The 23,797-nt window shown below is 51.2% G+C and overlaps 9 protein-coding genes across 9 annotated transcripts; 7 read left to right on the forward strand and 2 right to left on the reverse strand.

Annotated features, from left to right (window-relative positions):
* Positions 1-541: 541 nt before the first annotated feature.
* Positions 542-2,434, reverse strand: N7462_007079 (uncharacterized protein; the record flags this gene model as incomplete). Its single annotated transcript, XM_057078797.1, has 1 exon — positions 542-2,434. One exon carries the CDS (start codon positions 2,432-2,434, stop codon positions 542-544), a length of 1,893 nt encoding a protein of 630 aa, XP_056931467.1.
* A 99-nt stretch (positions 2,435-2,533) lies between these two features.
* N7462_007080 (uncharacterized protein) lies at positions 2,534-2,906 on the forward strand (the record flags this gene model as incomplete). Its single annotated transcript, XM_057078798.1, has 2 exons — positions 2,534-2,570; positions 2,686-2,906. 2 exons carry the CDS (start codon positions 2,534-2,536, stop codon positions 2,904-2,906), a joined length of 258 nt encoding a protein of 85 aa, XP_056931468.1.
* Positions 2,907-3,853: 947 nt separating this feature from the next.
* On the forward strand, positions 3,854-7,333 carry N7462_007081 (TMCO4 family protein; the record flags this gene model as incomplete). The annotated part of the gene is made up of 3 exons (XM_057078799.1): positions 3,854-4,382; positions 4,432-5,978; positions 6,041-7,333. The coding sequence occupies 3 exons, from the start codon at positions 3,854-3,856 to the stop codon at positions 7,331-7,333; spliced, it is 3,369 nt and encodes a 1,122-aa protein (XP_056931469.1).
* Positions 7,334-7,852: 519 nt separating this feature from the next.
* Positions 7,853-9,491, forward strand: N7462_007082 (RTC4 family protein; the record flags this gene model as incomplete). The annotated part of the gene is made up of 2 exons (XM_057078800.1): positions 7,853-9,150; positions 9,218-9,491. 2 exons carry the CDS (start codon positions 7,853-7,855, stop codon positions 9,489-9,491), a joined length of 1,572 nt encoding a protein of 523 aa, XP_056931470.1.
* Positions 9,492-10,030: 539 nt separating this feature from the next.
* N7462_007083 (M28 family metallopeptidase) lies at positions 10,031-12,344 on the forward strand (the record flags this gene model as incomplete). The annotated part of the gene is made up of 2 exons (XM_057078801.1): positions 10,031-10,874; positions 10,960-12,344. The coding sequence occupies 2 exons, from the start codon at positions 10,031-10,033 to the stop codon at positions 12,342-12,344; spliced, it is 2,229 nt and encodes a 742-aa protein (XP_056931471.1).
* A 450-nt stretch (positions 12,345-12,794) lies between these two features.
* N7462_007084 (glutamate carboxypeptidase) lies at positions 12,795-15,151 on the forward strand (the record flags this gene model as incomplete). Its single annotated transcript, XM_057078802.1, has 3 exons — positions 12,795-12,836; positions 13,578-14,460; positions 14,538-15,151. The coding sequence occupies 3 exons, from the start codon at positions 12,795-12,797 to the stop codon at positions 15,149-15,151; spliced, it is 1,539 nt and encodes a 512-aa protein (XP_056931472.1).
* A 983-nt stretch (positions 15,152-16,134) lies between these two features.
* N7462_007085 (serine hydrolase domain-containing protein) lies at positions 16,135-16,957 on the reverse strand (the record flags this gene model as incomplete). The annotated part of the gene is made up of 3 exons (XM_057078803.1): positions 16,135-16,277; positions 16,356-16,653; positions 16,730-16,957. The coding sequence occupies 3 exons, from the start codon at positions 16,955-16,957 to the stop codon at positions 16,135-16,137; spliced, it is 669 nt and encodes a 222-aa protein (XP_056931473.1).
* Positions 16,958-17,532: 575 nt separating this feature from the next.
* On the forward strand, positions 17,533-19,323 carry N7462_007086 (Pfs NACHT and WD domain protein; the record flags this gene model as incomplete). Its single annotated transcript, XM_057078804.1, has 1 exon — positions 17,533-19,323. One exon carries the CDS (start codon positions 17,533-17,535, stop codon positions 19,321-19,323), a length of 1,791 nt encoding a protein of 596 aa, XP_056931474.1.
* A 33-nt stretch (positions 19,324-19,356) lies between these two features.
* Positions 19,357-21,582, forward strand: N7462_007087 (WD40 repeat domain-containing protein; the record flags this gene model as incomplete). The annotated part of the gene is made up of 1 exon (XM_057078805.1): positions 19,357-21,582. One exon carries the CDS (start codon positions 19,357-19,359, stop codon positions 21,580-21,582), a length of 2,226 nt encoding a protein of 741 aa, XP_056931475.1.
* Positions 21,583-23,797: the final 2,215 nt, after the last annotated feature.

Genomic DNA, 23,797 nt, shown 5'->3' on the forward strand with positions numbered 1-23,797 from the left:
TTGGGAGGGCTTTGTGGGCGGAATCTTTTGCACGAGTTTGTTTGTTGGGGCGAGGCGCCGGACGGGTCGTATCGAGTCGTATAGGGCGATGCTCAGCAGGGATTACTTGATAGAAATAGTGGGTGTGGACAGGGGGGGGAGTGTGTTTAGGATCGCCCTTCTGGGTAAGTATAGCAAAGGAAAGGCCTAATAGGGCCCGGAGAGACGGGAGTTATGTATAAGGTTCGGTGTGGCTATGGAATGACAGGGGAGGGATCGGGGAATAATCGATTAATCTCGGGAAGAATGTGAATTATGGAGTCTTGTACAATGTTCATTTGCTCTCGTGCCATTCGTTAATCGTTAGGTCGTGCGGATAGGATGCCAGTATAGGAAGCAGGGCCCGGCGGGGAATTACGCCGGATGAGATAGCAGTACAGGACGCTTGTAGAGGAAAAGAAAACACAACCCGGAAGATGCTCCGTCTATGAGCATAGACGTAGAAGAAAACACTCACAAAAAGAAGAAAAAGGAAAAGAGAGAGAAATAATCAAAGTGAAGCTCATAGGACGGAGAAAGCCTCGAGGGCATCCATGAAGCCGGCGATGGCGCCGATACCCGCGATTCCCCGAGTCGCATCGCGCTTCAACGCTTTGTGTCGTTCCTTAGCCTCTTCACGGGAAGATCGCCGGTGAGAATGGGTCGGAGATCTTTGGGCTGACCGAGGAGGCGATGGCCGAAAGTTGGACTCGGGGAATGAGGTGGAAAGTGGGTACGCCGACGCGCGGGGCCGCGGTTGAAGGAGATGGTTGTTATAGTTCGGCGGCCGGGCCCATCCTGTCTCGAACGGACTCGGGGGTGTGCTCCGTGGTGACGGTATGGACATCGCTGGAGGCACATTGGACTGACTCCCCGGAATGGAGCGTGGAGCTGTATTGGTATAGATATCTCCGGAGTGGTGGCGATAGTGATGCTTGGGAGGCCCGGGTAAATGAGGTGGTAAAGGCTGGGACGGAGATGAAGGTGGCTGTGACCGGGGTATACTCGTGGCTGCTGGTTGAAAGCTGCCACTTGGGTATGCGGTGGGTCGGCCGTCGGATGTTTGGCTAGATGGATATCTGGAAGAGATGCTGCTGGAGTGGGCCCGGCCACCATCGTTGATCGTGACGGTTTTTGGAGGCGGCCGTGAACTGGTTCGTTGTTCATCTTCATCACCTGAGTCGGTTATTCGCGGATCCTTTGGTCGGGGTTCTCGACGTCGCGAAGATCCGTTGGTCTCATCATCGCTTTCCACACGTGCTTGATAGCCCGAGTACTGGCGCCGTAACTCGGCAGCCTGCCTGCGAGCTTCCTGCGAGTGAGGTTTGCGCCAGTCTTCCGTGCTTCCCTCAAGGTAGTAGCCCCGGCTGTTGTGGCCCTCCCAATCGAGATCTTCGGCATCATCCTCACAGTCAGAAGAGACACAGACTTGAGGTGGGGCTGATTGACTGATACCCCGAGCCCCCGATTTCACATATATCTTGGAAGCGTCCAGTGACGGTACCCACATCAACAAGAGATGGTTCATAGCGCTCTCAGACAGGTGAACCATGTCTTTCGGAGAACGCTCAAGATCACTGAGACCAACATCACAATCTCCAAAAGTGACCGGATGCGGTTTCGTCAAGTCTGACCCCTTGGTCGCGGCGATTAAAGGTTTCACCGCTGCTGCCGTGTTGGTAAAATAGGTTGAATGAATTCTCTGGTTGGTCTGGTCGTTTGCCGCCTCCAAGGCCTCCTGTTCCACACAATCCCAAAGGCGATCAAGACGCTTCACCGACCAGTATCGAACAATGATCATGTTCTGAGTTTCGGCTTTCTCTTGAGCAACGGTATCGTCCGATGACAACTCCAACGGGCCTACACTCGTGTTGTCGGTGCCGCTTTGTATCAGATTTCCGAGCTGTAGAATCCGGACCACTACAATCAAACTGAGCTTAAGCGACTCGAGCTGGGCCAACAGAAACGTGACGTGTTGTTTTCGAAAACACCATTTCAGCCGTTCCTGCAGAGGAATCCTCCTCAACTCGTCATCGGTATCGGTACCTTGTAGCTTGTCCAACATATGCTCGATATCAACAAAGATCATCTGGCCTTGACTCGCGATCTCCCACGCCTTTTCCATCGCCTCAGATGAGTATTCGATCTCTGTCTTCTCGAGAGTCTGTCCAAGGTGCTTGAGGGTCAGCGCAAAGAGCGAGATGCCCTTTGCGATACTGTGTATTTCTAGTCGGGACTGTGCGAGTTGACAAGCGGCCGCGTTCAGGAGCAGGGACAGCCGGAACCCCGCTCCCGCGATGCGGATGATCGAAGTCTCGGAGCCTGGCAAGGAGAGTTCCTTCATCAGTAATCTGGTCATAACCGCCTCGCCAGCAGCGGAAGAGGTGGCCGGATCGATACCTTGCGCCATGATCATGACGAGCCGCTCTGGGGTTGTATATCTACCGGTAACAGCGCAATAGATGTCTCAGGTCAGGTGAGGTTGGCGGAAGGGAGAGCGGAAGCGTCGACGGACATGACGATGCAAGAGGTCCGGGATGTTGTGGGAGACTGTAAGTTGCCACGGCCCACACACATTAATGTATTGTCGGCCTATGGGACCCCGGCTTACTACCCCTCTCAGAGCCGCAAGTGTTCTGCATATCAAATGACTCTTACGTCTGTCAGCGTCCGAGCCCTCGTTTCGGCTCATGACGCCATGGCTGGAACCCTGGAAGGGCTCTCTTTGGCCTGAGAAGTGGTCAAAGAAGCCGATCCGAAGTGTATCCAGCGCTAGTGCGGGTAAGGCCATCAGCTTCCCCGAGGATGTCAAAACCCGGGCGCATCAACAAAGTACGCGGTCTCTGCACTGCCTCGAAAAGCAGGGAAATCACCCGGGCTCATTGTGAACTATGATCAGCATGACGTTCCGTTTGGCAGGCTCGTATTTGGCCCTGCGCCTTTATCAGAGCCGTCTTACCCACTATCTGCGAAGGAAGGTGCAATAGGCAGTGGCTGGGAGGATATCGTAGCTCTGCTCGGCATGAGATTGGAATAGACGTCCATGAATCGAAGAATACGATCGCATCCTCATGGGAGGAAAGAAAGCCAGACCGGACAGCGGGCGGAGTCAACTCCTGGTACTGGTGCTGGGATCAGCAGGCAGACAGACACAGCATCCGCCCGTGAAACCAGGTCTCGATTCATATTCAAGGGATGTCGGGAGTGTCTTGGATAATAATCAAATTGGTCCTGAATATGAAGTCCGATTGTGGTATTGGAGTATGCTGGGATGAGGTTGTCCTGCTGTGCTGTTTGCAATCGGGCCTCTGCTTTGTAGGAAGATGGCTTGTTTGTAGCAACTGGACATTCTCCCGCAGCCACACACTTCCGCTTCCGGCACCTGATCGGTGCTGGAGGTGTTGTGATTTCCAACGCCTCGCACGCCTGGTCTTTTGATAATTTTGTTCTGACTTGTGTGTTTTGTCGAATATTGATTCTTCCTGGTCTGTTTCCCCGTACTTGACGTGCTGCCGTATATGTTCTTGGAGTGGTTGGGCGTGGTCCGCCAGCTCTTCCCCGCCGCATTCTCCGCCCCTCTTGACCTCCTTTTGCCGCGTGGCTGCCTCCGATCGTCACTTCTGATTTCCCCAGTCCGATGACCATCACTGGATCCTTCCACCAGCGGACAATCGCAGAGATCGAAATACCATCTGCGCCGCAGGAGACCCAGTCTGAATTGCGTGAATGGGTGAGCCGGTGAAGTTCATCGAGGCCGGAACGTGCAAAGGTCCCCCAGAGATCGGGATCTTGAAGCACCCTTGAGCTCGCAAGGACCTCCAGTCCATGTGAAATAATGTCCGCTGCAATTGACACCGTCGGCGGTACCTCCGATCAATCTGCGCCTCCAAGTTCCCGATCAACTACGCCGCAGCTGTCGGCCACCGGCACTTCCTCTGAAGATGACACCGGCAATAGAAAGGAGAATATAAAGCCCCAAGAAGGGGCTGGGGCTGAGCTGAAGATAGAATCACGAGGACACGAAGGGCAAGAAACATCACAAGTGGTGGATGATTTTGGGCTTCCTATTCGAATGCGCTCACCACCGAGACGGCTGCCTGACGGTTCCTCCGACGAGACCGACCATGCCCCCGAAGTCGAAGAAGCTGCGTCGGGATCTGCCAATACCACTACACCCCCACCGGTCAATCCACAATCGAAGCACGAGACTCTGCAAAATAGTGATTCAGGGAATCAACCGAAGCAGGCGACCGGACCCGACGTGGAAACCCCACAGGAGACGGCGAGGGAGGGCGGCGAGCATTCAACAGACAAAAGGCTTGAACCCGGTGCGCCTGATAGTGCAGCATCAGAGAACACCCACGGTGCCACCACAGAGCCCCCCACCCCCATATCGTCCGTCTAAATCGAAAGGCAACAATACGGAAATTTCAGAATGGTCGCACCAACATTTGGCTCAACCTCGTCATGTGGATGAGGACGAAGAAGAAGAAGAGGAGGAACCAGAAGATTGGAAGGCAATGCCTGCCCTTGGGGAAATGGACTACTACGATGACTATGGACGGTTAATTGCTCGAGGTCTCAAAGAAGAGGACGACGAAGCTGTATACAGTGGACTGGGTGGTGCAGGCAAAGGCTATACTCGGGTGCAGCTCGATGAAGACGCCCAATCTGCGACCAGCATGGACGAGGACACTAGCTACCTTTTCCAGGAGACAACAGGAAATTCGGCTGGGTTGGTTGGCGAAGAGCTTCGCGATACGGTCAGTCAACTTCAAGCCACAAAGGACCTTCTCAATGAGACACAAAAGATTGCCTACGTAGGCGTGGTCCGTCTCGCAATTTTTGAGATGAACCAGGAACTCGCCAAAGTACCCACCAACAGGTCGACCCGCAAAGTCATCTTGAAGGCGCAAGACTCCATGAGAAAATGGGGCCAGGCAATGATGGGCCGGATCTATATGCACATGGAAATTGATGCAGCCGAACAAATTATGATCGAGCAACTTGCTGAACACGGTGTCCAGCCGGGAGATCTTGTGCGGCCGCTCATGCAAAATGCGCGTGTGAAGAATCCCATGGCAGAAGGCGAGCCAAAAACTTCGACCTCCTCCGTCTCATCTCCGACTGTGGAAAGTGCATCTCGGTCCAGAATATCTGCCGAGACCGAGATCTCCGAGCTTGGGTCCCCCCCACCGTATGATACCCATGAAGGGGAAGAGGTGGTTCCGGAAGTCCAGACCCCCTCTCAATTGCCCACGTCGGCTAAAATCGACATTGACCTTCGATGGACAGTTCTGTGTGATCTGTTTCTTGTGCTCATTGCAGACTCTGCGTATGATGCTCGGTCGCGAACATTGTTGGAAAGAGTTGGTGCGGCCATGGACGTAACATGGCTGCAGATCTCTCGATTTGAGAAGCGCGTGACAGATGCCCTTGAAATGCAAGAGCAGGCAGAAAAAGAAACCTGGGACGAATCAGAACATATGGAAAATCGCCGCCAAATGTCTTTGAAACGTAAATATATGATCATGGGTCTCGCCACGGTTGGTGGAGGACTGGTCATCGGTCTATCTGCTGGGCTGTTGGCTCCCGTTATCGGAGCTGGCCTTGCTGCTGGATTTACGACAGTCGGCATATCCGGGACTAGTGCCTTCTTAGGAGGTGTTGGAGGTACAGCTCTAATTGCTTCCGGTGCAACGATGACTGGAAGTGCCATTGGGCTAAAAGCATCACATCGACGCACTGGCGCGGTCCAGACATTTGAATACCGCCCTCTACACAACAATAAGAAGGTCAACTTGATTGTGACCGTGTCAGGTTGGATGACGGGCAAGGTTGATGATGTTCGTTTACCATACAGTACTGTGGACCCAATTATGGGCGATATTTACTCTGTCTTGTGGGAGCCTGAGATGCTGCGCAGTATGGGTGACACCATCAACATTCTTGCGACCGAAGTAGGTTCTATTCAACATTCGACACCCTTCTTCATTTAGTGCTAACAAAATTCCCAATCTAGGCATTGACCCAAGGGTTGCAGCAAGTACTGGGTAGCACCGTTTTGATGGCTTTGATGGCATCTCTACAATTGCCTCTTGTCCTCACCAAGCTTTCCTACCTGATTGACAATCCCTGGACCGTCTCATTGGCTCGTGCCAACGCCGCAGGTTTAGTCATGGCAGATTCCCTTCGGGATCGGAACCTTGGGAATCGACCTATAACATTACTGGGGTTCTCTCTGGGAGCACGGGTCATCTTCTCCTGCCTTAAAGAGCTGGCCGATAAGGGTGCACATGGTTTGATCCAGAATGTGTATCTGTTTGGCTCGCCTATTGTGGCTAGCAAGGATGAATATATGAAAGCTCGGAGTGTTGTCTCAGGCCGGTTCGTCAACGGCTATGCCACCAATGACTGGATTCTGGGATACCTCTTCCGTGCCACAAGCGGTGGTATTATGAGAGTCTCCGGCCTTGCGCCTATCGAAGGAATCCCAGGCCTGGAGAATTTCGATCTCACTCAGACTGTCAATGGCCATATGGCCTACCGCTCTGCTATGCCTCGTATTCTGAGAGAGGTTGGTTGGGAAGTCCTGGAAGATGAATTCGCTGAGATTGAAGACCCGGATCCTGACGATCATGCCGAACGACAAAGAGAGCTGATTCGTGAAATCGACGATGCTCGCCGCGAGGCCGAGTTGAAGCCGGAGAAGAAACGATTCGGGCTTTTCAAGCGAGGAAAGATGGCCGAGAAAAAATCCTGGGAAACATATGATGTTGACCGTAACTCTCCCTCGCGTGACTTGACGGAATCTTCCAGCGCACCAGGCTCTGTGCTCTTCGACATCGAGGCCATCCGCGCCGAGCTGGCATCGGAGGCAATCGAAGTTAAACAGCTTGAATCGACTCTGCCTCCCATGAAGTTGAATTTAAATGCCCCGTCCGATCCAGCATCCTTCCAGTCCGCGACTCCTGTTGAGAAGCCTTCCAAATCTCCAGAGACACCCTCAGTCCCTCGCACAGTATCGGAGCCCGAACTCAGCACCATTCATCACTCTTCCCAGGGTCGGAATGATCCAGCTCCTGCGGCTCATAAGGACGAAGAGATTGAAATGACTTTTGATACCTCGTTCCACAAGACCACACAATTTCATTCTGAGCCACCTTCTCGGCCCGAATTGCACTCATCTTCTACTATGCCCACAGGCATCGGCGCCAGCGCCATCGGAGCTATGGCCATGGAACATAACGCCTGGGCTGACCATGATCATGATTTGGGGCATGGAGACGGTGAAATCTCTATGACCTTCGAATAAAAAGGAGATGTCACCCTTTTTCTTCACCGCCATCTCGATTTTCTTGACTTCATACGGAATTCCAGTTTCATAGCTTTCTCCTGGGATTTCGAACGATGCATTGCTTTGCCGGGCGTACGGACGAGATATTTATGTATATGATTTAGCTTACTGCCCTGTATAGAGTGGCAGTCAATGAAATAATTCCTCATAATCAATTGGAAATAAATGTAGGATCTTGGACGATGTATAGTCAAAATCCCGAGTTTCAGCTGTGGGGCTGCTGGCCCTTTATTCGCGTGTCACGCGCATTCCCCTCACGCATCACCTTTCCCTTTTCTGTTCGCAATTCGGAATCAACTCGGCCACCTTCTCGTGAACGGTCTGAATTCCTTGCCTTTCGTCTCAAATTGGCGTTAATTGTATACCAGCACTTGATCGCGTAAGCGACGCGACCCTTCCTCTGGTCTCCTATCGACACGCGTACCACGGAACCTCCCCTCCCCCATCCTATCGAGTCCAAACCCTGCGGCTGGTACTATGCGGCCTCAACCCAAGCCAGATTCAAGCTTTGCGTCAAATCGACTGACACGAACCAACCGACCGAAGAGACATTTATTATCGACCTTCAATCGACCTCAAAGCGAGATTGACACGGAAACCAAGACCGAGCCGAAACGCGAGACATCCGGACCAGTACTAAACGCTGTGATTTTATCGGATGATGACGACGATGAGCTCCTCAGCTCCCACCATTCCAGCGAATTTGAAGACGGCCTTGAATCAGATAACCTGCCCGGGCGTGATGCGAATGAACCAGCGACGGACGCGGAGCCACTCAGTTCCACCGACGATGACATGAGCGACAGCGACAGCGGTCCATCAAAGTCAATCGAAAGAATCCAGTCTAGATCACTGGGAGAAAAGCTCGCCGGTGGAGACACGCACATATCCTCACCGTCGCCATGGAGTGGAGGGGTGACAAGGACATTGAGCAGCTTTATCGATGATGACGACGGTGATGAGATATTCCCTTCCTGGTCATCCTCACAGAGTGTGAAGAGACTCAAGAAAAACACATATCGATCGTCGACATCTCTGTCAAGAGTACCAAGCTACAGCGCCCGGTCCACTTTGACACCTGAGAAACGATCTCAGAAGACGAAGTCAGGCCCGCCGAAATCAAAGAGAAACCCATCCGATTCAGAATCGGAAGCAGAGACTAGCTTCAAAGTTCCTATGGATATTGACGCTCCGACCTCGAAAACCACTTTACCTGCGAAGATCACCCAGAATGCATCCGCAGGTTTTAAAGTCCCGCGGACATTCCCCCATGGTTCTACTTCTAGCTCTTCTCTCGGTACTCTGTCATCGAAGGAGCTGCAGGCTGCCGTGGATGCCGACAACTCACCTCTGTCCCCACTCAGCTCACTACCGAGCTCCCCATCGGTCGAACCCGGAGAGCCACGCAAAGCACTGTGTCCGATGTGTAAGCTAGAGGTTGACCCTGAACTCCTGATGCGCTTTGAGGCCCAACCAAGGCGGCGTGTCCGTGATCAACAGCAGTTTTGTGCATCTCACCAGCAAGATACGGCTGAAAAGGAATGGGAGGCGCAAGGGTACCCGGACATTGACTGGGACACGTTTGATGAACGTGTCCAAAAATACTTCCCAATCCTCGAGAAACATCTTGTCCCTGACTGTTCATCCTATTACCGTAATATCCTCGATACTTCGCTAAAAAGCGGGAAAGCTCAGAATTTTCGTCTGACCCTGGCTGGCGATGGTCTAGAGATGATCTCCTGCGGATATTACGGGACTAAAGGTGCGGGGAAAATGTAGGAAACCCTTTCCCCTTATCCCTCATACACAGATCCGAATGCTGATACCGCGGCTCCATTTCAGGTTACAAGCTGTCACTGATCGATTCTCCTTGAGATTACGCCGCCTGGCTACATCCGACCATATCGTCAAGACGGCCGGGGTTGTTGGCTACGCGCAATCAGTCCTTGTCCCCGAGCTCGCGGTGTGCCTTGTCAAGGAGGACATGGGTGTGAGCGAGGAGACGGCGCGCCAGATTCTCCGTGAGAGTATTTCACTGGGCGAGAAGCTTCATCCCGCTGTTGATGATGTGGTGCCGATCCCAGACAATGTCGACGAAACCCTGCCCGAAGAGTAGCGTTCTAGTCTCCTGCTCGGGATGGGTTGGGTTAGATATTGTTCTTTTCGTTTTTTGGGGAGAACGAAAAGAACTCGGGGAATTGTTTGTTTTTCTCTTTTTTTTTTTTGCTTCTGCCGTTTGGCCGTTTATCATAGCGAGTGTATATATTAGCTGTTGTGATACCTACCTAGTTCATGTATACTGTTACTGACGCGGGGCTTGCGAAGGACATCCTTCACAAGCAATGAAGCACATCTCGATGCGCAATCGCTTAAATTCCGGCTTCCATTTTCTATCTGGAATCTTAGAAATCAGAATGTAACCCAGCACGGTCCCGACTAGTACCGTCGCATAGATCGACTGAGCGGAATCGTGGAGGGGCTCGCCCGAAGAGGCAGGTGGGTAACTAAGAACTAGTGCGCGTTCCGACGAGATAAGTGAATCCCGGGGCGGGTCTATAGGTCCTTAGTCAGCCGATAACGCGATAAAGTGCGGAGAAGAGTTGACGAGCTGCTCTTGATTCCCTTCGTCATCCCGAGAAGATGAGGGAAAAAGAGATGCCCTACTCTGAGACGACGCCTCTGCTCGAGGTTTCGGTGGCCCCGCGGCGGCCACGTTACCCGCATCATGCTCTCCGCCGTACATGTACATACCTGTTGGGCTCGCTGCTCATCATTGTCGTCATTCTGTTTTTAATCCCTTCGGCCATCCTACCGCGAGAGCACAGTTCCATATGGTGCTATCTGCCATGGGCTCGGCCATTCCCTCACGCGGCCTGGCCCCAAGGAAATGGGCTACCGTACGATCAGCTCCAGCAAGTCCTCGTCAATACTCCTTCTGCAGAGAACGTGCGCGCTTGGAGCCAGTACTATACTGCTGGTCCGCACTTGGCAGGCAAGAACCTGAGCCAGGCGCTCTGGACCATGGAACAGTGGAAGAAGTTCGGAGTGGAGGATACATCCCTTGCGTCCTACGATATCTATCTGAATTACCCACTGGAACACCGACTGGCCCTCCTCAAGAAGTCTGGCGATGAGACTGAGGTGACCTTCGAGGCCACCCTCGAGGAGGATGTGCTGGAGGAAGATCCCACATCGTCCTTGCCCGACCGAGTCCCGGTATTCCATGGGTACTCGGCGAGCGGCAATGTGACCGCCCAGTTTGTGTATGCCAACTATGGAACGTACGCAGACTTTGAGGACTTACTGAACGCCAACGTCACCTTGGAGGGCAGGATCGCCTTGGTCAAGTATGGTCGCATTTTCCGTGGCCTCAAAGTGAAGCGCGCTCAGGAACTTGGAATGGTCGGGGTGGTCATCTATAGTGATCCTCAAGATGACGGGGAATACACGGAAGAGAACGGCTATGCAGCATATCCTGACGGGCCAGCACGCAACCCGAGTTCTATCCAGAGAGGGAGCGCTCAGTTCCTCAGTGTGTATATCAATATCGCCATGTTCTCGGACTTGACTGATTCTGTTTCTAGGTATCGCTCCTGGTGACCCTACCACCCCCGGATACCCGTCCAAGCCTGGCTGCGAGCGACAGGATCCCCACAATTCGATCCCCTCCATTCCCTCTCTTCCAGTGTCTTATCAAGAGGCTCTGCCCTTCCTCAAGGCTCTGAATGGTCATGGTCCCAAAGCCTCAGATTTCAACAAATGGTGGCAGGGTGGTGGCCTTTATTACAAGGGCGTCGAGTACAACATTGGACCATCGCCCGAGGATGTGGTCATCAACCTTCATAACCTTCAGGAGTATGTGACTACTCCACTGTGGAATGTTATCGGTGTCATCAAAGGGACTATTCCGGACGAGGTCGTCATCCTCGGTAATCATCGCGATGCATGGGTTGCCGGTGGTGCCGGAGACCCTAACAGCGGCTCAGCCGCCCTTAACGAGGTCATTCGCAGCTTTGGCGAGGCCTCCAAGGCTGGATGGAAGCCTCTTCGCACAATCGTCTTCGCCAGCTGGGACGGTGAGGAGTATGGCCTATTGGGCTCTACCGAATGGGTCGAGGAGAACCTTCCCTGGTTATCGAGGGCTAATGTCGCCTATTTGAATGTGGATGTGGCTGCTACTGGAACTTCATTCGAACCTCGCGCCGCTCCTCTACTGAACAACGTGATACACGAGGTCACGGGCCTTGTGCTGCACCCTAACCAAACTGTCCCAGGCCAGACAGTTCGGGATGTCTGGGATGGTCGGATTGCCACAATGGGTAGTGGCAGTGATTTCACTGCCTTCCAAGACTTCGCTGGTATCGCCAGCCTCGATTTTGGGTTCGGTCCAGGGAAGAACGACCCAGTTTATCACTACCACTCCAACTACGACAGCTTCGCGTGGATGGAAAAATTCGGCGACCGGGACTGGTCGTATCACGTTGCATGCACGAAGCTCTGGGCCCTGGCGGCTGCCCGGCTCGTTGAATCACCCGTGATTGCATTCAGTGCTGCCGATTATGCAGCGGGGCTGGACTCGTATCTGCAGCAAGTCAAACCCTCCACAGCAAAACTTCCGAAGGACCAGCACTTTAACTTTGATCATCTGGACCGGGCGATTGTGGACTTCCATGAGGCCGCGGCCAAGTTTGATGCCTATGCAAATAGCTTGAGCAAGAAACTGGATGAACATGTCCCCTGGTACCACTGGTGGAAGAAGGTCCGACTGTACTTCCAGATCCGCGTTGTCAACGACAAATACAAGGGTCTCGAGCGTGCATTCCTCTACGAGGCTGGTCTTGACGGACGAGACTGGTACAAACATGTCGTGTTCGCACCGGGTATTTGGACTGGATACTCTGGGGCTACTTACCCCGGACTGGTGGAGAGCCTGGACGCTGGTGATGTGGAGAATGCCAAGGTGAGTTGACAATCCTCTTTGGATGTGATAATCTTTTATTAGCATCCTGCTTCTTTCATGATTAATGTTTTGGGGGTCTCCTCCCTTTCTTTGGCTTGTTCTTGTGGTGCTAACTTATCCTCTTTTCTCTCTCTTAAGAAATGGAGTCATATTATCCAGGAACGGATTGGCGCCGCAACGAAACTGTTGTCATAGTTCGGCGGGATTCGACTATCGGAAGATCCACCTGGGCCGCTTCTATTGGATGGTGGGTCACTAGTGAAGAGGAAAGGGCGCCCAACAGAATGAACTACGATTGGACATAATGCAACGGTATGTCGGCTGACAGTGGTGGCCCGGTCGCGGCGGGGCCTGCACGAGTTTTCTTCCCTCAAATTCAGTCTATAAAACTCGGATTTAGATGGTATATAGCGCCTCCTCTCTCTCTCTATCTCAGCCAACATATAGTCTATTATCTCTATGAGGCGTTACGCCAGTGTTCTACAATATCCGCTGGCCGATGTAGAGTAGTTCTTCTGAAGTTCCAACAGAGATCGTGACCGGCGTTTCGCTTTAGCAATCACGTCCCTCGCGGCGGTTGGGGCACCCAAAAGTGGATCGTTGGCCAAATTGGTCCAACATACACCGTATTATTCGCCATAGTATTAGTAGTCATATTGGTAGAGCCCCGTCGATGCGACGCATCTAGCGCTGATCTCCGGATGCTCGATTCGACCGGCTTTTGTTTCTTTCGCGTTCTTTGCTTTCTCTCTCTTCCCCGTATATGTTGCATTTCACCACTTCGCTCGACGCGGTTTCAAAAAAATAAAAAATAAAAAATAAAATAGAATGCAGAAACCCAAGCTGCCTGTGCAGCAGCTCATAATCCTGTGTAAGTCCAGCTCGAGATTAGGTTTTTTTTTTTTTCTGTCGCGTTAGGAGTCAGACTGACTGGATTAGCAATATGTCGCTTCGCCGAACCCCGTAGGTGTCATCGCCGCCCTATAACATTGTGATAGGATCACAGTTGTCCAAGCAGACCAGCTAATAAAACTCTGCAGTCGTCTTCACATCGATTCTGCCCTACCTGGTAAGTAAAGCCTGTCAACACATTCCCCATCACCGCCCAGCGTGGACTCGGCCATCTCGCCGACCTCATGGCCTCCCCTTACACAGACCACCGCTATTTCCATATTTCCTTTGTTTCAGACAAGATACTATCACAGTCTGAGATGAGATGAATCCCACTAACTCGAGTTCCAGCCTGAACTAATCGAATATGTTGGGGTCCCTAAAACCGAGGTCGCCAAATGGGCCGGCATCACCTCCGCGGTCGCATCGATCTGCCAAGCCATTATGGCCGTCCCTTGGGGAACACTATCCGACTATATTGGCCGAAAACCAGTCATCCTGTCTGGCCAGGTCTGCACTATGGTGCTCACAGTCATGATGGGTATGTCGCAAACACTGTCTATGGTGCTCGTGACGCGCGCCATGATCGGCCTGATGAACGGCAACGTCGGCATTATCCGCACCATGGTCGCGGAGATCGTTCCAGAGCGCGAGCTGCAGCCGCGTGCGTTCAGCATCATGCCTCTTGTCTGGACCATCGGCAGCATCTTCGGCCCAGCCATTGGCGGTGCACTGGCCAGACCCGCGGAGAAGTATCCGTACCTGTTTGGCGGCTCCGAGTTTCTGCGGCGGTTTCCGTTCGCCTTGCCGAACCTGTTCTCTGCCTGTTTCTTCATCTTCGGGATCGGCTTTGGCTTCCTGTTCCTGAAGGAGACCCTAGACTCCAAGAAAGAGCGGTATGATCCTGGCCTGGTGTTGGGGAAGGCTCTAACCGCCTCGTGCGCGTCAAGCCGGAAGCGAAAGGCGGAGTGGAAAGGCTCTGATGAAGAAACCACCCTGCTCCCCGCCGAGACAAGGTCGCGGAAAAAGAGACAAAAGCCTGGCAAACGGCCTACATGGTCTCAAATCTTCACCCCGCAGTCTAACCTCGTGCTGTTATCCTACACTCTACTCTCGGGGCTCGGAATGGCCTTTGACTCGGTCTTCCCCGTATTTCTGCACTATCCGGAGCAACAGCTTCATGATAATCCCGACGTGCAGCTTCCGTTCAAGTTTGCTGGTGGATTTGGCATTGGTAAGTCATCCCGTTTATCCTTGCCCTTCCACTGTGCTGGTCTACAGACTCTGCAGAAACTAATCACCACGAACCAGACTCCCAAAAAATTGGTGTTTTTTATACTATCATCGGCGTGATCGGTATGGTCATCCAGTTCTACTGCTTTCCACCTATTGCAAAGCGCTACGGCACCTTGGCCTGCTACAAGGCCTCCGCCATTCTCATGCCCATCATTTTCTTCATCACACCATTCATCGCCCTAGTCCCGGAGGCACTGCGCATCCCGGCAGTCCTAATCATCATGCTGGCAAAGCTCGGCGCCACGGTCTTCGGCGTCCCATGCTGCACAATTCTGCTCGCCAACTCAGCATCAAGCCTGGACGTTCTCGGTACCTTGAACGGAGTCAGCACGAGTGTGAGTGCCCTGGGTCGTGCTGCAGGACCTGCTTTGATCGGCGCTGCATTTTCGTTCGGGGTTAAGAAAGGGTATGTCATCATTCCGTGGTGGCTGCTAGGCGTCCTGGGATTCGGTAGTGTGGTGCCTTCGTTCTGGATTGTCGAGCAAGAAGGCCCCTACCGTAAGCAAGAGGGAGAGGAGGAAGAAAACGAAGATGAGGCAGAGGGAGAGGAAGAAGAGGCATTGCTGGAGGGGTCTCGGGTCAATGGATATGGCGCTATTGATGCGGCAAGGGATTCTGGGGCAAAATAATATGGTGTCGCCATGAGTGAGTTTACAGCATTTCCGGAGTTACGATCAGCATGCATTGAAGACTGATACCACGGATGGCTATGACATTTGATATTTTTTGTGTTTTTTTCTGAATGTGGCTTCTGAAGAATTTGATAGTGATGAATGTTCATAGTTTTGGCTAAAGAAGAATCCATTGACGTGATTGCATTTGAGATTGAAAAGAAATGAAAAATTTTGAGGGAACCTAGAGAACCTAAACCAAGATGTTGTCAATAGACACCTATTTTACCTTTCAGGCACAAAAGGAACAATATAGCGCCTTGTTGTCGATCTCTTTCACTGCACCTCATTGGTTTGCTTAAAGTCAAGAATAATTAACAAAAGTAGAATTTGACCATTCAAGAACAGAAATTACATTCAACATTGATTGTTGATTGTCATCAGTCGGAAAAGGCTTCCTCGGGGTGTATACTGGTTAGTGGCTAACTTTACTCTATGGCCGGACAACGGTTTTTAATGATGAATGCTGGCATAATTTCTAGTCCAACCTTGCTTCTGTTTGGTCATTAAAAAAGAACCGAGATATTTGAATTCAAATAAGGTATTGTGGCTGGGATGAATTCATCATTGCTCAAGTCTTACCTTAAACGAAGACGGTAAAGCGTTGTGGAAGAATTACCTTTCAGCATAGAAGTATAGCGAGCAAAATGACCATATGATTTGTATATTCAACCAATCGCTTTGTAGAGCTCAATTTCAATCTTAGTCCATAAATCAAGAACTTTGGCGTCTGCGAATGGTAGTATCTGTGTGCATACAATGCCTGCAATCCCCTTTCCTCTGTCACACCACCACCATAAATTGGCTAACCCCGCCCAATGCACTGTCTCGGCCGATCGACCGGTTGCATTGCTGTCCTGAGCATGAATGAAAGCCCCCATCCCTGAGGAGAATTATTTGGGACTGGATAAAGCTCTGGAATCTGATTTGTGAGATCTGGCTTAGAAGCCGGCATGCTCTGGCGCCCAAAGTCTGGAAACTGAGGTATTTTGGTTGCGGAACATCTCTTGTACAGTCTCTTCACGCAATATCTGCGCTCCAGTCCGTGGACAGGTGCCATCATTGAGGAGCACAGCTAGAATTCCTGATCATACGTTTGAAGAGTCAGTGAAAGTTGTTTGTTTCGCCGTGTTGAAGAACCTAGGTGGCCTTATCCACTCACTACAATATTCTTGGGGCTTTGCAAACATCCCAGCACCCCCACTATTGAATAGCTTCCCCGCTTCATCTTCATCATTTGGATCTAGAACCAGGGGAGCTCGAAGAAGGTGGTCCCTCGGTTTCAATTTACCATCAATTTCTCTGCTGTGCATGTGTGCGAGCTCCCCACGCATCTCGGCATCCGGTACCATAGACATATTTTCCAACCCCAAAGGATCGAATATAAGCTGCTTAAGGTATTCGTTCAACTTGAACCCTGTCACGCGCTCCACAGCTAAGCCTGCCCAGTCAAGACTGACCTTGGAATAGTTCAGTCTCTTTTCACTCGATGCTCATAGATATCATTGAATCGATGAAGAAACTTAGAAAACTTACCCCATATTCCCACCCTTCTCCTGGTTGGAATAGAAGCGGCGTTTGTATATCTTCGAACCTTCCCGAAAACTCGTCAATTGCCCACAGGTAGAGACTCTCAAGGAAGAGCCCATTATCTAGCTCCAGGCAGCCTTGTTCAACTAGCTGCATGCATGCTAGCGCGGTGAGCATCTTTGTGCACTCTTCGACTCTCTTTCTCGGCCCCACCGCCAAGGCCTTAGCGTCCATTATTTATTGAGCCCACCCCATTAAGTTGCGGTCCGGTGGGATCTCCCCGTGCTTGCACGGTGATGTTGACACTAGTGGGTCACTGGTGTCTATATGGATGGTTCTGTTGAGTATCTAAACGGAATGAAATCGCACCCATTACAAGAAAGAAATGAGTCTCCGACAGGATAGCGTCAGCCACAGTGAACGAATCATCGAGGCTTCGCTGCGACGGCTGTCAAAAAGCGCGTCGACTAATGAGCGCTGCGTATGCAAACAAAAACTGTGGTGGCTGTACTTCAGCAGCTGAGCGTACACACGAGGACTTCAAGTCTTTAGAGTGTGACAAGTTACACCTGACATGCAAGCTAAACTCTTTTCGCGACGGCGCAAGCGATGGCCGACCAGGGCTGACAGCCTCCTGACGTGGCTCCGTCAACTGTTTAGCGACCAACCCGGCTGGCGCCCGGACAGGCTGCTTACAGTAACACGTGGAACTTGAGCAGCGGGGAGGGGGACTGAACAATGCCGTCTGCTCCATCGTATACCACAGCGCAACTACTACCCCACAAGGCCTAACCCCGACCTACGCGAGAATGGCTCACGATGACACTATAACCTTTTCAGGGAACAATAATCAGGGTTTCCAACTCGGAGTCAACCAAGGGACGATTGGGAGTATCGTCTTTAACCCTAAGAAGACAAATGACAAATGCCTAAACGACCTGCGCCTGACCAACCCCCGCGACGATAAAGAGCGGATCAAGAAAACCAAAGGTGGCCTACTGGAGGGCTCGTACAAATGGATCCTCGACCACCCGGACTTCCAACAATGGCTCAATGACGACCAGAGCCAGCTGCTCTGGATCAAAGGCGACCCAGGCAAGGGAAAGACTATGCTGCTGATCGGCATTGTCGACGAACTGGAGCGACAGCTTGCTCAGCTTAAGCAGGCAGAACAGTCGACTCCCCGCACCGTCCTCTCATACTTCTTCTGCCAGGGCACTGACTCGAATCTCAACAACGCCACGGCAGTGCTAAGAGGCCTAATCTACCTCCTCGCTGTCCAACAACCGTCGCTTGCCTCGAATCTACGCGTGGAGTATGAACGCTCCAGCAGCAAGCTCTTCGAGGATACCAACGCGTTCGTCGCCCTGTCCGAGATTCTCATGGGTATGCTGCGAGATCCTACCCTGGCAAGCGTATATATCATAATTGACGCACTGGATGAGTGCGAGACTGGCCTGCAGCAGCTTTTGAAGCTCGTTACTGACAATACATCTGCTTCCCGCGTCAAGTGGATCGTTTCTAGCCGCAACAAACACGACATCGAGGAGCAGTTAAATCTTGTCGACCATAAAATAAAGCTCAGTCTCGAGCTGAATCCCGAGTCCACCGCTGCTGCTGTCAATGTTTACATCCGTTACAAGGTGTCTCAATTGGCGCTGCTCAAGGGGTACGACTCCAGAACAGAAGAGACCGTCAACAAATACTTGCGCGCGAAAGCAGATAACACGTTTCTTTGGGTGGCCATGGTCTGTGAGAATCTCGAGAAAATCAGAACCAAGAAGACACTATCGGCGCTAAAAGCGTTGCCTCCTGGTTTAGATCCTCTATACGGTCGCATGATGCAGCAGATACTTGACCTGGAGGATCCGGATGATGTTTATCTTTGTAAACGGATTCTTGCTATTGTAACACTTGTGTATCGGCCTGTAACCCTAGCTGAGCTTGCCTCCCTGGTCAAATGTACACGGGATATTTCTGACGGTGCCGAGTCGTCTAACGATCTGGAGTCTTCCGACGATGCCGAGACTTCTGACGATGCCGAGTCTTCTGACGATGCCGAGTCTTCTGACGATGCCGAGTCTTCTGACGATGCCGAGTCTTCCGACGATGCCCAGTCGCTTATGGAGGTCGTAGAGCTGTGCGGCTCATTTCTCACTATACGAGATGACCGGGTCTACATTATTCACCAGTCGGCTAAGGACTACTTGATGAGCGACATGGTAAACACAATAATCTTCCCCACTGGGATGGCCGAGGCCCACCGCGATATATTCCTTCAATCGCTACAGGCCATGATAAAGACGCTACGTCGGGACATCTACAACCTGCGCTATCCCGGATTCTCTATCGACGATTTCAAGACGCCGATTCCAGATCCGCTGGCATCCGTACGGTACTCTTGCGTCCACTGGGTTGACCACCTTTGCAAGGCACCGCAACGAAATGACCTACTTGATAGCGGCGTAGTCCACAAATTTCTTGAAGGGTACCTCCTTTACTGGGCGGAGGCTTCAAGTCTGTTAGGGGCGCTATCCAATACAGTACTCGCTATAGGAAACTTGGAAAGGACCCTAAAGGTAAGCCTTGCACCTCAATAATAGTAAACGAGCAAACTAAAACTACTATAGACTATGTCCAGCGAATCTAGCCTACTCTCTCTGACGGTAGATGCGCAGCGGTTTCTTCTACACAACGGATTGATAATCAAAAACACTCCGCTTCAGATATACGTGTCGGCGCTTCTCTTTAGCCCGACTCGTAGTTTAACGCGCGATCTTTTTAGAAGAGAGGAGCCACAATGGGTTCTAACAGGACCTACCGTAGATAAGCACTGGAGTCCATTAGTTCGAACGCTCAAGGGCCACAACTATTCGGTCTGGTCGGTCGCATTCTCGCCCGATGGGAAGCTCATAGCGTCCGGATCAGCAGACGAGACTATTAAAGTCTGGGATGCGGTAACGGGCGAGGTTAAACACACACTCGAGGGCCACAGCGATGTAGTCTTCTCAGTCGTTTTCTCGTCCGATGGGAAGCTTATAGCGTCGGGATCGGCTGACCAGACTATCAAGGTCTGGGATACAGCAACAGGCAAGGTCAAAAACACGCTCGAGGGCCACGGTAATTGGATTCGGTCAGTAACGTTCTCGCCTAATAGGAGACTCATAGCGTCCGGATCAGCCGATAAGACTATCAAAGTCTGGGACGCGGCAACGGGCGAGGTTAAACACACGCTCGAGGGCCACAGCGATGTAGTCTTCTCAGTCGTTTTCTCGTCCGATAGGAAGCTTATAGCGTCAGGATCAGCTGACCATACTATAAAGGTCTGGGACACAGCAACAGGCAAGGTTAAAAACACACTTAAGGACGATAATAATTGGGTTCAGTCGGTTGCATTCTCGCCTAATGGAAAGCTTATAGCGTCAGGATCGCACGACGAGACTATCAAGGTCTGGAACGCGGCCACTGGCGAGGTTCAATACACACTCGATGGTCATAGCGATGCGGTCTTCTCAGTCGTATTCTCGTCTGATGGGAGACTTATAGCGTCGGGATCGCACGATAAGACCATAAAAGTCTGGGACGTGGCGACCGGCGAGGTCAAAAACACGCTCGAGGGCCACGGCGATGTGATCTCGTCGGTCGTATTTTCGCCTGATGGGAAGCTTATAGCGTCGGGATCGCTCGACGAGTCTATTAAGGTCTGGGAGGTGGTTATGGGCGAGGTTAAAGACACGCTCGATAGCCATAGCGATGTAGTCTTCTCGGTCGCATTCTCGTCTGATGGGAGACTTATAGCGTCAGGATCGCTCGACGAGACTATTAAGGTCTGGAATGCGGCCACAGGCGAGGTTAAATATACGCTCGAGGGCCACGGTAATTGGATCCGGTTAGTCCCATTCGGTTTCTCTATGAAGCTTATGGCGTCAGGATCGGGCGAAGAGACTATTAAGGTCCAAGACGCGGTAACAGGCGAGGTTAAATATATGCTTGACCGCTATGGTAGTTGGATTCAGTCGGTTGCATTCTCGCCTAATGGAAAGCTTATAGCGTCGGGATCGCACGAGACTATCATAGTCTGGGACGCGGTAAAGGGTGAGGTTAAATATACGCTTGATAACCACGACGATATAGTCTTCTCGGTCGTATTCTCACCCGATGGGAAGTTTATAGCGTCGGGATCGCACGAGACTATCATAGTCTGGGACGCGGTAACGGGCGAGGTTGAATATACGCTTGATGGCCACGACGATATAGTCTTCTCGGTCGTATTCTCACCCGATGGGAAGCTTATAGCGTCAGGATCGGCCGATGAGACTATCATAGTCTGGGATGCGGTAACGGGCGAGGTCAAACACACGCTTGAGGGCCATGGCAATTGGGTCCGGTCGGTTGCGTTCTCGCCCGATGGGAAACTTATAGCGTCGGGATCGCTCGAGACTATCAAGGTCTGGGACGCGGCATCAGGCGAGGTCAAACAAACGCTCGAGGGCTACCGCGGTGTCTATTCCGTTTCGTTCGACACTACTGGGCTGTCTCTACTCACCAACATCGGCTATATAAACTTAGATGCCCTCCACTATATCGACGCTAAACGTCCAATTCAGTCTCAGCCTCAAAAAGCTCGACAGTGTGGGTACAGCCTGAGCCCCGACAATTCCTGGATTATATGGAATGGACACAAGGTCTTATGGCTACCGTCCGAATACCGACCGTCAGAACGCGCAAGTCCAGCAGCTATCTGGCAGTCCGTACCAACGTCGACCGTGGCGAGGGTTGCTATCGGCTGTGACTCGGGAAGAGTTATTGTCATCAGCTTCTCAAAATCGCCGCCTGGCCTCCTTTCATCCCAGTATTAAGCCTTACCTTCCCCAGGTCGATCTGTTTCTTCGCTCTTTTTCCTTGCCTCTTTTGGGTCAAAGGAGCGTAGGAGTCCGCGATAATTCATGGGCTTTGTCGCTCGTGTACGTCCTGGTGGGGATTTTCTCATTATTACATGACTGATTTCTCTTAGACTGAATTTACAGCTTATACGTAAACGAAAGGGTTGCTTAATTCTGGTATTCACTTAAAATTATACAACAGAATTTATAATTATCACTATACGCACTTCCCAAGGAATACTCGACGATAGCGCTTCCTACCTCCCTATCCGTTATAAGCCTGGCCTAGCTATAGTCAGAACGTCAAGATACATCCACGCATAGAAGTAGTGCACTCCACTCATGAAATCCCTAAGAATGTTCATCCGGAAAACGGTTTAAGTTGCTCCGAATCATAGCTCAAAAGTCACTGACCGGACATAGTAGAGCCGCGTTCGGCTAAAGCTAATCCGTTTATCACACCTAGACTCGTGGATATACACCAGACGCTACGACTGGAACTCAGACAGGTTATGCAAATAGTTCTAAGTTCGGCGTTTATTCCCTCACCTTCCATTGAGCGACCTTCTTGGACCATTCTATCAAAAAGCGCTCTTCTAATACTGGACTATTGCAAGTTCGCTAAACTAATCCGACAGGAATACCGATATCCCATTGAGGTATAGACTAGGCCTTTCTAGTACATAATTGTGGGGATCTCCAATATCAGCAGGGTAATATTGCGTAGCCCGCCTACTCGAAAGGAGAAGCTCTAGTATCTTGGAGTTGCCGTCGGCTAACGCGGATAGTCGTAAACGCGAGCTGCATCCAGTGCCCTCAGCAATCTAGGGTGTAGTCGGTGATCTGGTCAAGCTTATATCTAGATCCAACTCTCGAATATCAGGATGTATATCTAGGGCTATTTTGCGTGGTGGGTGTTCTTTTGCTGGCGCAGGAAGGGAAGAGGGGAGGGGGAGGGGTTTAAGGTAAGATAAGTTGCAGCTTGGACTGTGCTAGGGGGTAGGTAGCGAGAGAGGAAACGCACGATATTTGCGAGAAATATAATTTAGACCGATATCATCCCGTGTTTGTCTTGTCAAAAAATTTTATTTTTCCATTCTTGCGAACAGGGATAATATGCAGGCTAGCTACACGCTGTCCTAGATAGTGAGTCACGGCGCTCTACGACAAGCCTGCGAATACAGGCAGGATAAGATAGATCAGCGAACCAGCCAACTAACCACACCACACCACGATAGCAAGGAAGCCTCTCAGAGAGAAAACAGATAATGCTTCAGCGAAAGATGTGTAAAAGTTGATTCTTTCCCTATCGGAGATACGAAGCTACGTATATCCTGTAAAGTCTGTGTACTAGGAAAAATATCCTCCGGTCAGAGATCACCCCTCGTCTACCATTTCCCCACTATAATTGGCATCGCAATCTCTTGGCGGTAGGATTTGAGATAGATTCTCTGCGTGAAACATGGAAGCCAATTTCGAATCTCAGTGTAAACGTGGGCCCTTCAGCTTGATGCGTCCAGTCCAATAGATGTTCTGCGCTAAGGTCTTGGCAAAGAGTCCAAGAAAGATAGCCGAAGAATGTACTGGTCAAGGCGATTTCGAGAACGACTGTACCGACCACTGCAACGGTGACGCCTGGTATTCCAGAGATCTGGTCCTCTCAGACAGTCTCAACATTGGCACGAAGACTCTCCAGAGTTTTCTTGTCAAGAGGCATGATGATGGCTCTTCTCTTGCGCCCATTGATATCGTTATACTTTCCCTAATTTGTTGGGTCTTGGGTCACTTAATTGGGATGTAACGGACCAGAATTAACCACACAGAGCTATAATGTTAAGCCTCCAGAGGCCAAGTCAATTTAATAGTTTATGAATCCATTTACGAAGCGGGGTTATCGAGTTGCACTGTCAGCCCGACCAGTGAGGCAAATATTGCCACTTTGTCTCATTCGTTTGTAGATCCGCAAATTTTTATCCTGTAACTACCGAGACAAGAGGCACGCGGCCGGAATGACTCGGATATCAAGGCAGTTTGTATGGTTAAACCGCAGCTGCAGCCGTGCTAAAGTATGCAAGAGTGACTACTTGCAGCACTTGGCTATTTATGATGCATGACAATCCCCCCGCAGACTACGGAGACATTTTAATTTCTAAGAGTTCAAATTATTGGGATCCCAGTGATATAAATGTAA

Source organism: Penicillium macrosclerotiorum (assembly GCF_028827735.1).
Source record: "Penicillium macrosclerotiorum strain IBT 26536 chromosome Unknown utg000007l_segment0_segment0, whole genome shotgun sequence".
In the NCBI taxonomy this organism is placed as follows: domain Eukaryota; kingdom Fungi; phylum Ascomycota; class Eurotiomycetes; order Eurotiales; family Aspergillaceae; genus Penicillium; species Penicillium macrosclerotiorum.